This window comes from Lepisosteus oculatus, chromosome 1, assembly GCF_040954835.1.
Source record: "Lepisosteus oculatus isolate fLepOcu1 chromosome 1, fLepOcu1.hap2, whole genome shotgun sequence".
Taxonomy (NCBI): domain Eukaryota; kingdom Metazoa; phylum Chordata; class Actinopteri; order Semionotiformes; family Lepisosteidae; genus Lepisosteus; species Lepisosteus oculatus.
The window spans coordinates 57,978,594-57,993,050 of NC_090696.1; the positions used below are offsets into that span (position 1 = coordinate 57,978,594).

Consider the following 14,457-nt stretch of genomic DNA (forward strand, 5'->3'; position numbering starts at 1 on the left):
ATCCCTTTTGTACTGTCCATGGGAGGCTATAGGCCCTTTTTTGCAAGTTAACAGAACTGATTAAGTTTTGGAAATCACTTTCTCCCCGTTCATCCAGTTCTAAATAAGGACATTCCTTGTGCAGATAGAAATAATGGCTGTGATTCCTCATCTGTTCGTTAAGGAGTTAACAGCAGTTATGAGCACCACAGAATACTTTAGGAGCAACACTCAAAAAAGGAATCTTTGTGACAAAACAGTTTTGGCACAATTTTGGCTGTTTCCAAAACTTCTGAATTTCTCCTTGCTTAGTTTTAAGCCATATATAAAACATGTCACTACGCTACACAAGCAAACAAAAAAAAGAGGTCTGGCCATGATATCAGTCCTACCAGTTTAAAACGTTCTGAAAATTAATTTGCTTTATTTATTTTTTTCATGTGTGAGTCTTTTAAAAATTCTGTAGCACAGTTGTTAGTGTTAGATGTTGCACCACTGCAGTAAGAGAAAGCTCAAAATGTTCATTATAATCTAGCCATATACTGAAATATTACCATAAAATAAAATCACCAATAACTTTTTTCCATATCTCATTCATTGCCCTGAATTGCTAGGGGCAATATAATTCTGTTCATACTTCCTTCTTTAAAAAGTACTACAACACCTATACAATAAACCAATGTTGGCACAGGACAAGAAACGTCATTTGTGAATGTGTTTATTAACTTGGCATGGCCAAGGTCAGGTCTGGCAAAGTCATACAAATGAAAATCTCATAATTTGATTTTGTGCAACAGAATGTACAACTTAACAATTCACAAATCCCAAAATCAGATTTAAAGGGGAACCTAACATGTCCGTGTAAACAAAAACTCAAGTTAACTACCTTTGTTCCATATCACATCATTCCTAACATTTAAGGAGGATTTAACCAGACTTGTAAAAAGAACCACTCTGCTTTCTTTCGACACTTTTAAGAGATGAGGTGTAAATGCTACTTATCAAGAGTTCTTGGCAGTGTGGGCTGCTGGGAGGGTGAACTCACTTGCTCTGTTCCACAAGTCCAGGGTCTTCTGTGAGCTTCTCTTTGTCCTGTTCCTGTTGGGTTGGGCTGCTCTCTCCAAGGTTAGCGTCTCCATTCACAGTCTTGCTCTCTGCACAGAATGGTTACAGTGAAACAGCTGGTAAAATCCTGACGAGGCATGTATCAAGCTTAATCTCATCTTGACATTTATTTTAAGTCTTTTTTTACGTAAGGCATGCAGGATTTCATGCTTTTACGGCACAAAATATTTGTCTAAGACATATGAAACAATACTCAAATTTAAGTTGCTCCTTTTATATTATCAGGAATAATCAAGTCTTACTGTTTAAACTATTCTTATTCAAAAAGAAGTGGTAATACACTGCCTTCATTGACCACATAAGTGCCTAAAATAAGCTATTTTTAATATTTTTCTGCAGAAGAACACAGAACATTAACAAATTTAAAATACAAAGTAGGGCTGGGCGATATGGCCAAAAACATTATCACGATAAAAATTTTCTTATCAGTCAATATCGATAATTATCACGATAAATGTCAAATAATTATTTCTTTCAAGTTTAAAGGCAGATTTTTTCTCCTGAGTGAAAGTTGAAGAAACCAGACAGTTAATTGGTAAATTAAACAACTCTTTATATTAAGAACACAACAAACACTTGCCAAACAGCAGAAACATTAAACAAATCTGAGATAGAGAGTATTCAAGTCTTTTTTATGTCAAAATATGCATGAGTAAAATTAACAAAATAAATATCTTAATAGAAAAATTAAATACTGCAGTGTGATAAAACACACATAGAAGATGTCTCAGACAGACTGCAAAGTTTAAAGTGCTGTTTTATGTCTGATTGTAAAAAGCCAAAATACCTCCAAATTACCGAAGTTGAATGACCTTTTCTGTCGATGATGTCTTCGTCCTTGGCAGCACTACATTTGCTTCAGTGTCGCTCATTTTTCCACTCTAACTACAATCCTGTCAGCCACCACCGTGTGGGTAAACACCACCACGTTAGCTGCCCGTTCTGCAACTCGCACTCGCGCAGTATTTTATGCGCATGCGCAAAGCATAGACGTATATCGAACATTTATCGAACTTTTGTTAAAATTATATCATTATCAAATAATCGCCCAGCACTAATACAAAGTATTACCGTATCTAAGATGTACATACTTGTAATCCCAGCTAATTTGTGAACACTTAAACCTTTATATGCCAGCTTCAAGAGTCTGCCAGCTGCTGGCCTGTTCTGCCACCTCACCTGTGGTCTGCTCCTTCACCTCTGCCTTCCTCAGGCCTCCCTTCTTGGCTTCCTCATACTGCCGCTGCTCGGCCAGGGACTTATTCAACACCTGGCTGATGACAGAGTCTCCTTCCCCCACCAGGAACATGGTTTTGAACTTGTTGTACAGCATTGTTGCCTTGTCCATTATGTCTTGGCTGGCTTTAAACCTGCGAATCTGACCAAGACAAATTTCTGTGATGGACTAAACAAAAAATGCAATGCTTGCGTCTTCTATACAAATTAATATCTTACCATGACAACAGCTACTCTGTGTCTTTAAATGAAACATGCTTTACCAGTATGCCATTTTATGAAAGACTAATAAAACCAGGAAACTTAAGAGTATATGGTGAAAACATGTACAAATAAAACCAAACCCAGGTTCTGTGAGGCAGTAGCATTAACCTCCATTGTGCAACCTCACTCCCCTTAACCTTAATCCACATTCCCAAATCGTGTTATTTTAAAATCACATATGTTGTCTAATTTTGCTCATGAACAGCAGAAAATTGCATTTACAGTTCTTTCTAAAGCTTGTAAATGCAAACACTCAGATGTTTCAGTAACACCTTCAATCTGGACCACTCCGTCCAGATATTTCCACACAAAACCCACACAGAGGTCACTGGTGTTGATGTTTCTAATCTTTCAGCTGTTCCTTTCTGGCTGCTGAACTGCCATGTAATAAGATTGTATGAAGTATGAAGATAACATTTTTTGTATAAAATCAAAGCAACTCCTTAAAAGTTCTAAACCACACTCAAATTTCAATCCCAATCAAACATTTCAGTAAATAGTGGAAAAGACAGAAAGCTGATGGCTACATCTTTCCTTATAGCCAATATGTAGCCTACACTGTCCACTGGGCTGGTTATTTTAGACTTAGAACTGAGCACTTTTTGTCTGGGCTTAACTGTTCAGTGCTAAGCAGGAGAGGTAAGGCTGCTAGTGGTTTGTTAACACATCTGCTCCATAGAACTGACCGCCCACAAAACAAGGTTGAAATAAAAAGAACGACCAGGGAGACTCACTGTCTCATGAGAAACTGACAGACCTTTTTGAGAGTTGCAATCAGCTCGCTGTGCTTCTGCAGATGCTGTGTGGTGACCTGGAGTGTACCAAGCTCATCCAGCGCCTCAATACACTTCTTCACATCCTGCAAAACATATTTTCATTTACAGCAATCTACTTCTAATAATGACCTACCACTACAAACTGCCTCTCACCTATGATGCCTGCAACCTTTACTGCAGAATGTTAAGTAGCAAATATGTTTCAATAACCCGAGGAAGGCTCCACAGCCGAAACGCTGTGTTTTCTTTCTTCTCTTTTCAGCATGGAATAAACCAAATACATGCTTCAATAATGATTTCTACAATCCAACATAGCCTGCCTTCTTGTTCACCATCATAGTTGAAAGCAGATTAATAAGCTCTAGTTCCAACCATAACAGTGTTGTACAGCCAGTTTCATAGCTGATTTACAGTTACAAAGCATTTTGTACATTTAAAGCATTTACAATCCAACAATACCCATAACAGCACCTCCTGGGCAATGTCATGTGCAAGAGTCTGGAGTTAAATGCCTGACATCCAGTCTTACTCTGAAATGTCAAGCATGTACATACTTTTTAATTTAAAATAAGAAGCTAAGACAGCAATTTCAATACAGTAGGAATATCCTGTGGCCAATCCATCATTTATCATGTTCATGTCATCATTAAGTAGGAAATGCAGCAGGTAACAAAGATACTTTTGGCCACTCTAGTGTGAATTAAGTAGTTCTGGAATTGCAAAGTGTGCCTTTACAGTCAAACTCCCTATATTACAAAATAGGGTGACTAAATAGAATTAGAATTTCCTAGTCATAATGCAAAAGACAATGTTCATAAACCAAAATAAACTCAAGCATTTTTTTAACATGGTACATTATTTTAAGGTGATAATCTTCAGGCCCTATGCAATACCACTGCATTTAAATACACATCCTGCTTGTACCAGAAATGAAAACTGTCTCTAAATACACTGCATGTACAGCTATATAACCTCCCTACTAGTCACAGTACTGCATGCTTATAGTAAGCACTCGATTTGTTCTAACAAATTCTGCCATGCTTCTAGGAGGAATTGTGTGACTCAATTCCATTTTTCAAAGTGCAGCTTAGCTTCCAAATGTACAGTGTCTTAATAACCAGAGTACAAAACTCAAAAAGTGAGAAAATATTTTTGAAAAACAAGTACATTCTAAGTGGTGCAATTCCAGCTACTGCCCCTGAAACAGACTGTTCACAGAACTAAATCACAAGGGGTTTTGGCTAAATTTGATTCATCATGAACATTAAATTAAGACCTTACTTCCCAATGGTCACAAGTTCAGGTTTTACAAAGATCTGTACACAGCCTGTTCTTTATTAGCTCAGTTCAGATAGTGAAATAAGGAATGTAGATTTTATTCAGCATGACTTCATGTTTGACAAACAATTCATTATAGACACCACTGAAGTACATTAGCATATCGCATTTAGGCTAATTATTTGAAAATGTTATAAATCAGTGATTATGTTTAATATTCATGTTTTAAAGTCCATTTATGTAGTCCATAAATCTCAGTTTACAGAAGCGTGAAGAGACCTGAGTGGGTTGAGCTTGCCATCATACTAAAAAGGGTCAAAGTCATTTACACTTACAGGGCTGTCGATTTTCAGTGATATTTTGATCTCCCCGTGCAGCCTCTGCAGCCTTGACTCTGTTGACAAATCTAACAGAAGACAGCAGGAAATCTAGGTTTTAGAAAATGAAAGAACACGATCCAACACAAATGTCAGAACCAAAAACACTAAACAGTGATTGTTGTTTTTTCAGTTCCGGTCCTAAAAAATGTTATTCTCTAAATCTGAGTTCCAAGACTTTCATGTTTTTTATAGGAATGAATGAGCTACAGCACAGAGAAAGGAGTAAGATTTGACAGTAAACTGCAGGCCAGCTCTATGTAGTTAATGATAACACTCACCTTTTTTCTTGTCCATTTTCTTTTCATCCAGTTTCTTTCCCTCGTCTTTACCCTGCCTTACAAGACGAAAATATATTGCAAGTTATCGAGCAATCAACTACATTTTTAATTTAACCCAATCAATAACATACATTCATATTTTGCTATCTTAACTCCATCTACTGGCAAAATACATTATTTTCTTAGAACTCAACAAAGTCATTTGATATTTTGAAACAGACTGACTTAAGTCTCAATTCTTTCACCTGACATAGGTAAATTTAGGTCATGCCTTTATGCACATCCTGAAACAACCAATAACATATCTCATCAGTTTCAGCTCTTCCATAGAGCTTCAGTTTTAATTTTCAACACTGTTTCTATATTATTTTAATTGATGTTCCAAGTAGAGTAAAACATTTTGGTCTTTACACTTTGGTCCTAACTCAAAACTGTGTAGATAAGAAACTTGAATTTCACATACAGAGACAGATGCACTTTGGGACAAAAATGGGGATCCTGTGTCAACTAAGATTGTGGCCGGACCCACATATTAGGAAACTATTCCAAAATCTTATGAACTACTGCACATTGACTGAAATTAAACTTTGCAGATTTCCTTTACTAGTAATGCCTGAGACTTGCACCTGCAAAGATGTAGCTGATATTTCTACACGTATACCACAAATTAATTTCTTGTCAAACCACTTGACCCAATAAATTTCAAACTTGGTGGGCATCATTCTTTCCAAATTTCAGACAGCTCCTGGTTGAAAACCAGACGGCTAAACAAGTCTGAACTAACCAGGTATAGTATGACAGATAAGCTTTTTTAATTCTGACAGAAACTGCTGTCCCATTTCAAAACAGACAAGAACACCATTTCATTTTGCTGTTATAATAATAATAATAATAATAATAATAATAATAATAATAATAATAATAAATTGCTTACACTTATATAGCACTTTTCTGGACACTCCACTCAAAGTGCTTTACAGGTATTGGGGATCCCCTCCACCACCACCAATGTGTAACCCAACCTGGATGATGCGACAGCAGCCATAGTGCGCCAGAACGCTCACCACACACCAGCTATTAGTCAGGACTCTCAGTGCCCAGTCCTTATAGAAAACTGCTCATCTGCTATACCTTGGCCATTTAACTCCACTCCATCATCCAATTTAACCTTATCATACACGTCAAAATGATACTGTTCAGAAACTAATTACCAGGTTTGGTAATTAAATGTGAAAGGAATCTATACAATGACAATCTTATAACACTGCACCTGTGAAAATCCATATAGCCGGCAGTCTTTTACCAGCATTCAAAATGCTCATGGTCAAATACTATATAACTGATATCTTCTCATTTGGCAAATATCATAGTAGGCACCTATTAATACATTACAGACACCTAACTGTTATGTTGTTTACTGCAGTACTTCATAACCGGGACCTTAACTGTTACTTCACATCCTTTAAAGAATTAAAGACTACTATACATTCTTGCTTTGCTACTAACATACACCATAATCTTTCTGCTACTTTGCTGTTCTATATCCACAAGAACAGAACTTGTCTATAAGGGTTTGAAGTTCTTAATCTTTTTCTTAGTTAAGTTACAAAATATTCAATATAAAAGGGTTTTGAAGACTAATGTTCACTTTTTTTAAAAACAAAAACCTCAGAATGCCACTTATTAAATACAGTGCCTTGCGAAAGTATTCGGCCCCCTTGAACTTTTCAACCTTTTGCCACAATTCAGGCTTCAAACATAAAGATATAAATGTTTTATTTTATGTGAAGAATCACCAACAATGGGGCACAATTGTGAAGTGGAACGAAATCTATTGGATTTTTGAAACTTTTTTAACTAATAAAAAAATGAAAAGTGGGGCCTGCAAAATTATTCGGCCCCTTTACTTTCAGTGCAGCAAACTCACTCCAGAAGTTCAGCGAGGATCTCTGAATGATCCAATGTTGTCCTAAATGACTGATGGTGATAAATAGAATCCACCTGTGTGTAATCAAGTCTCTGTATAAATGCACCTGCTCTGTGATAGTCTCAAGGTTCTGTTGAAAGCGCAGAGAGCATCATGAAGACCAAGGAACACACCAGGCAGGTCCGTAATACTGTTGTGGAGAAGTTTAAAGCCGGATTTGGATACAAAAAGATTTCCCAAGCTTCAAACATCCCAAGGAGCACTGTGCAAGCGATCATCTTGAAATGGAAGGAGTATCAGACCACTGCAAATCTACCAAGACCTGGCCGTCCCTCTAAACTTTCAGCTCAGACAAGGAGAAGACTGATCAGAGATGCAGCCAAGAGGCCCATGATCACTCTGGATGAACTGCAGAGAACTACAGCTGAGGTGGGAGAGTCTGTCCATAGGACAACAATCAGTCTTACACTGCACAAATCTGGCCTTTATGGAAGAGTGGCAAGAAGAAAGCCATTTCTCAAAGATATCCATAAAAAGTCTCGTCTAAAGTTTGCCACAAGCCACCTGGGAGACACCCCAAACATGTGGAAGAAGGTGCTCTGGTCAGATGAAACCAAAATCGAACTTTTTGGCCACAATGCAAAACGATATGTTTGGCGTAAAAGCAACACAGCTCATCACCCTCAACACACCATCCCCACTGTCAAACATGGTGGTGGCAGCATCATGGTTTGGGCCTGCTTTTCTTCAGCAGGGACAGGGAAGATGGTTAAAATTGAGGGGAAGATGGATGCAGCCAAATACAGGACCATTCTGGATGAAAACCTGTTGGAGTCTGCAAAAGACCTGAAACTGGGACGGAGATTTATCTTCCAACAAGACAATGATCCCAAACATACAGCAAAATCTACAAAGGAATGGTTCACAAATAAACGTATCCAGGTGTTTGAATGGCCAAGTCAAAGTCCAGACCTGAATCCAATCAAGAATCTGTGGAAAGAGCTGAAAACTGCTGTTCACAAACGCTCTCCATCCAACCTCACTGAGCTCGAGCTGTTTTGCAAGGAAGAATGGGCAAGAATTTCAGTCTCTCGATGTGCAAAACTGATAGAGACATACCCCAAGCGACTTGCAGCTGTAATCGCAGCAAAAGGTGGCTCTACAAAGTATTAACGCAAGGGGGCCGAATAATTTTGCACGCCCCACTTTTCATTTTTTTATTAGTTAAAAAAGTTTCAAAAACCCAATAGATTTCGTTCCACTTCACAATTGTGTCCCACTTGTTGGTGATTCTTCACATAAAATAAAAAATTTATATCTTTATGTTTGAAGCCTGAAATGTGGCAAAAGGTTGAAAAGTTCAAGGGGGCCGAATACTTTCGCAAGGCACTGTATATATTGAAGGTCCAGCAAGACTTCATCAATATCTAAAAAGATTATGGTTCAGTTTTACAAAAAAAACTCCAGGTTCAAAAATAGAGCCTGTTCTTTTGTCTTTTTGGAATCAAATTCCTACTAATATAAAAACAAAAACACCACAAGCTGTGCTGCATCTAGAAGCTATATAGGACTGCTTTTTGGCTAGAAAGTTAATTATCTTTACAAGGAGGGAAAAAAGCAATAAAGATGGATCATTGTTGACAGAGACATTCTTTGAATCAACAGCATTCTGTTACCCCTGTCCAGGATAAAATTAAGGTGCCACATTTGTATGCAATTAGTATCATTTTAAGGCAGCCAAGAGTACCTTGGATTTTTAATTCGGAAACATTTACTTGCAGGTAACAGCTCCCAACCCAGCTGATGTACAGTTTTTTCAATAACTGCTGAATAATAAAAAAAAAAACTTAATGGTTTTGTACAATCAACAAGAATTTGCTGGATGTAAATTTCTACCCTTTCCAAACATAACGTTTACGCGTTAATATTTCTGGGGAAAAATGAAGATTACTTTTAACTGTCCTCATGTATGTGACCCCTTGCTCGTAAAATGCATGTGTATCAGCATGTTCAGTGTCTTTTACTAAATCCGAAGAAAAACAGCGTGCAGGAAAATGATGCAAAGCCCATTTTATAGCTGTCCATGGAAATCAACTGATTTAATTCCAACTGACTTTCTTTTTTTAAGCTAAACCACATTTACAAACGTGGCATTAAATGTAATAACTTCTCATGATGCAACACAAATAACACTAAAGGCACAAGAGATTTAAAAACATTGTACGTGTAATGTATCGATTGCAATACACTACTTCTGAAATGTTCCTGCATTCTAACTGTTGCTGAACTCTGAGGGGGTTGATTTCAAAGTCTAAGGATTTAAGCAAACTAAAAATGAGTTTCAAACCTTCTTTATATTGTATATTATATAAACGAAAAAACTTCTGGTGGATCAAGTATAGGAACGATATATATATTTCCTTTTAGTTGTCAGTTTACATCACAAATCTTTCTAATTAATTTTTTTCATTATTTTCCACAAAATATTTGCTTTCTCCCTTTGTTAAAAATCACACATAACTACTTAACTCAAAAACAATACAATGTATGACTCGCCACCAGGATCACATCAGGGATATATACCTGGGGCTTGTTTGCCTGAACTAGTCAAGTCGTATTGAGGCGTTACACTTGCATGAACTTGCACATGAACTTTTTTCATGTTCGTCTTACTCCATAGAGTGGTCTAACTCAAAGGGATGATGAACAACATTTTAAGTCTTCCACATTAGTTCATTCAGCTAATGCTGTTGCAGAGATCAGTGTTCAAGGACAACTCTGTGGTGGCATTCAGAAATGGTTGTTTTCTTGAAAATGGAAATGTCACTCAGGTGTGACTTCAAGCTCTCATTCATGAGCTGGGAAGATTCCGCAGTTTGACACAAAAGAGCTAAAAAATTCTGAAAAATGTCAAAACACTTCCTTTTATTTCCCTTATTTTTCCAGCTGAGTTCTTGAGGCTGTAACTTTATCTGAAAGGAAGGATGTTATCCTCCTTGCAGTAAGAGTTCATTCAGTACAGAAAATGCCACTCAAACACTTTAGTAAGTTAGTTTTTGACACTTGACAAGCACAGGTCATGTTATTTTTTTGTCCATCTTTGCAATTGGTCCCTTAAATAAAAGTCTCCCATATGTCTTCCGCTCTATTTACAGCTAACTTCTGTAAAGAGGACAAGATGCATGTATTTGGGGCCCATGTCCACACCTACTAATTCAAACAAATATGAATTCAGTGCATGTACGTTGATATGATTGACAACTCATGACACCTGACAATTCATGTCACTCAACAGTGTATTTAATTTGATAACCTTCAGCTTTCCAACAGTTAAGGGTGACTTATGTAGTGGGTAATCTGTCAACTGCCACTTGTTTTACCCTGGGTGTTGAGCCAGAAAGCCTTCTAGGCACCTCAACAGCAAACACTGGTACAAACTTGATGAGCTGGCAATGGTTCACTACGACAGACATTTCGACACAAAATTAGTCCGGTGAAGCCTGCCTGAAATGTAGCTGTTCAAAATGCTGAAGATTTATACTCCTCCTGTGTTGCTGGGAAATGAACTCTGTAAATCTTTATGTATGTTGTCTTGCAAAACATAACTACACTAACAACATTGCCTTGTTTTCAACCTCAGTTAATTCATCCTCCTGATTCAAAACCCAGGAAGCTTTTCAATGTCCTTGGATATTTCTTCAATCCACCCAACGCTGTTGTTGGAAGGAGGAGCTTGTCCTACCTTGCAAGCTTCCGTTTATCCAAATAGCTCATGGCAGATATTTGTAGTAGTAGGAAAATCTTTTCTTCATCAAAAGGAAAATGTAAGCAGGCCTTCTAATCGCTGCTATTGATATTTCAAAGTAATTGCTTTTGCCCTTCAAATCGCTCCATAACAATTTTGGACCTTGAATCACCCAGGGTATAAACCCATACTTCACGCATGAAGAGTCATAAATGCAGCTGAAAGTTGGTTTGTTTGTGTTTCCTTAGCTCTGTGCAGTTAATCTCTCCTTGTCTTAAAAACGTAATTGCCCTTTTCACAGAAGTATTCTTTTGACAAAGCAATCCATTGCTTGATAATCCTCTTAACTATGCATTTGACAGAATGACTAACTTAGTAACTGTCATCCAGTTCCAAAAGCTAAAACTAGTCCGTGATCAAATTAACAGTATTCTCGTCATGCATTCAACAAGGTATGAGCTAGTCTGGGCATAGTTTATCACCGTCATTAAAACTTGTCCCAGTATCAATCAACAGCCAGGTGGATGCAAACCTTTGCAGTAAATCACTACTATATTTTTATTAAGTTGAAATTTGAATGTGCTAATGATTTTAGAACATGAAGCCAAAAGAAACACAATCAAAAGAAGCCAGCATATCACTTGTTCAATAAATTTAAAAGGTAAACGTTTATTAAGCAGCATTTACAGACATGATCAAATGACATTTCAGCCAAATGCAGATTTCAGAGATATTGGTTTATAAAAAATCCATTGAGCAGCACAACCTGCTGCTTAATAGAGAAGGAATGTTGAAAGCTGTTTTTTTCCCCATTTTGAGTGGAGGTAACTATGTATCTCAAAAGGTCCTTTATTTAATAGCAAAAGCCATGTGAAGTTTGGTATGATGCAGCCATTTAAATAAACTGGTACTGTGTTGGGTTGTGACACTTTCAAGTATGCATTAAAAGTCACAATAAGATTTATATCTTTTTTGACAAAGTTTGTAATTACACAAAGTCAAATTTCACTTTGTAAAAAAGACAAGGACAGCTTTGCCAGGCAATCCAGTTTTAGAGAAATCTAGCAGAATACTACAATAACCATATGTCAAGACCAAAATTACTATGATTTGACTAAACACTAGAAAAAGAATGTGGTCGCCCTCATTTTAATTTTTATTTTTGAAACAGTGGAGGTAATTTCGCACCACCTCAAAAGGTATTTTCTCTGTTTAATGGCAAAAGTCAGGGCTCAAACAGGGGAACTGTTAGTCACTAAGGGTGAACAGAATATGCCTTGGTGATCATGAATTCATTCATATTTGTGACCAGAGATTGTGGGGGTGTGCATATCAGATTAAAAATAAAACACGGTTTCACTATGAGAAAAGCAACCCATCATGAAACATTGGACATTCATTTTGTGAGGCTGTAGCTTGAAGTTTGATACCTGTTGACAAAATTCTGTGGCTTGTGTAGTCCAGTGCAACTTTGATACTATAGTTGTGGAACATGACGTTGAGGAAGAACTTCTTCGACCCATAAAGAAGAGAAATCAGACCTTGATTCTTCATTACCAATACCATTAACTGGAATGTCAAAAAAAAGTATATGACAGAAGGGACTTACAAGACAGTGGGCCAACAGAATATCAGAACTGACTGGTTGCAAGGCTTTGCTGTCATTTTGGATTTTTCTAAAAACATTCATCTTGGTGTAGCAGCCACGACGGATGACCCCATTTTTGTTAAAAGGTACTGTGTCTTGCACCCCTGAATCAATGCATCATTTGGTAAACAATCACAGCAACATTCCCTTTAGTGTTAAAATGTCATCGTAGGGGGAAAAAAAAAGGCTAAATCTGGTCGGTCAAATTACTGTCATTTGCATGACATGTTGGAAGACCACAATTTTAAAATCTGCACCTCCCCGAAACTGTCGAACAAATTAAATTAAAACGAAGCAAAACAGAATCACACTAACGTCCTACACCCTGTCACATCAGGTACGACCAAGTACTAAGTGCTTTCCTGGGCCCTGTCTAATGACTGAACCTATAGTAAAGATGGTATGATTCTAACACTGAAGTTATATAGTAATGATAACCCAAATTACTTACAACACAGCTTTATACACAAAAATAAAGCCTATACTCACCAGGTGTGTCTATTTTAGATCAAGGGCTAGACATACAAACTCAAGCAAAGTATGGTTATCATGTCTGCAAGAACTGCTGCTTGATTTTTATGTGATCAACAAAATTTTGGTGCAAAAATTGATTTTTGTGTTCCATTCATGAATTTATCAGCTGTTTCAAGGCTTGCAGAGCAGTCTGCTGTGTACTCTCTGCAATGTTTTAGCATGAATCATCATGTGATAAAACACCTGTTTACCTCTTTCTAGAGATTCTAAATTTGTAGACTCTTAAAACTATCAAGATAAAAAGGATAATTCCTGGCCACATTATGCATCATATTCCTTAATTAGATTTGTACCATCTGCAACTGGATTGCTAAGTGCTCGAAGATTGAAGCTGCCACTTGCAGGTTGTACTATAAGCAGTATCTGGGGCACAAAATCTGTAATTGAAGGGATACAGAGCTTAAATTTCTGTCGTTATCAATGCTGAATTTGGAAGACACAGCACAGCAAGTCACTGCAACTTTGCTATAATATTCACAGCATGTCATCTCACGAAATGTTGATGTTCATAAAATATTTTAACTACTCATTTTAGGGAGCTCCTAGTTTTCTTTCCCTTAAGGAAAATGTTTCAAATTTGTTTTTTACATTTTTGGTATTATCAAGAACATGGCTCGAAGATATCAAATACTGCATTTGGTAAACTGATTTCCATGTAACATTGGAATATGAAATACTGGGCAACTATCTGTCATCAGCAACTAATTTAGGAGATATGAACATTTTTTTTAAATAATTTCAGTCGTGAGCATCACTGAGACAAATCTTGCTATCCCTCCATCAATGTGACATGGAAATCACTCTGGAGAACCTAGTCGAGGTACACGGAAAGCAAGAACTATAGTAAGTATTCCTTAAAGGATAGAGAAATGATTAGCCAGAGAAGGAAACCACACTCACTCAGTTGCCTTCTGGTCCTCCTGTTTGCGCCGCCGCTCATCTCTGTCCATCTCTAAGGAGTCCTGTTGCGATTTCAACAGATTGCGCCTTCTGGCTGCCGAAAACCTGTCATTCTTGTTTTTCTGTTCATTTATTTTTTTTAAAAAAGCAAAGGAACATTGGAATCCACCCACGTTTCATTATCTCTTATGTGCAGGTGCAAACTGCATTAAACCACTGTTATAAGCATATAAATAAAGGGAGAATCATGGCTCCATTGTCTTTATTAATCTGAGAACTGTATGTTTTGAGATCTACATCACAAACTACGGCTCTTGTGTGAGTTTGGTTCTCACTGTAATAAAAACATTATAACGCAACTGACACAACATTATAACACAACTAACA

At 37.2% G+C, this 14,457-nt stretch overlaps 1 protein-coding gene across 6 annotated transcripts in view; it reads right to left on the reverse strand.

The window, feature by feature from the left end:
• Window positions 1–14,457, reverse strand: part of psip1a (PC4 and SFRS1 interacting protein 1a) — a 35,766-nt gene that overhangs the window by 1,795 nt on the left and 19,514 nt on the right. For all 6 annotated transcript variants that reach the window (XM_015345227.2, XM_015345229.2, XM_015345231.2 and 3 more), the window contains 6 exons: window positions 14,071–14,192; window positions 5,317–5,372; window positions 4,994–5,064; window positions 3,362–3,463; window positions 2,284–2,482; window positions 1,025–1,133 (listed from right to left, as the gene is read on the reverse strand). In XM_015345227.2, coding sequence (XP_015200713.1) covers window positions 1,025–1,133; window positions 2,284–2,482; window positions 3,362–3,463; window positions 4,994–5,064; window positions 5,317–5,372; window positions 14,071–14,192 — 659 coding nt within the window. The remainder of the gene's footprint in view (window positions 1–1,024; window positions 1,134–2,283; window positions 2,483–3,361; window positions 3,464–4,993; window positions 5,065–5,316; window positions 5,373–14,070; window positions 14,193–14,457) is intronic.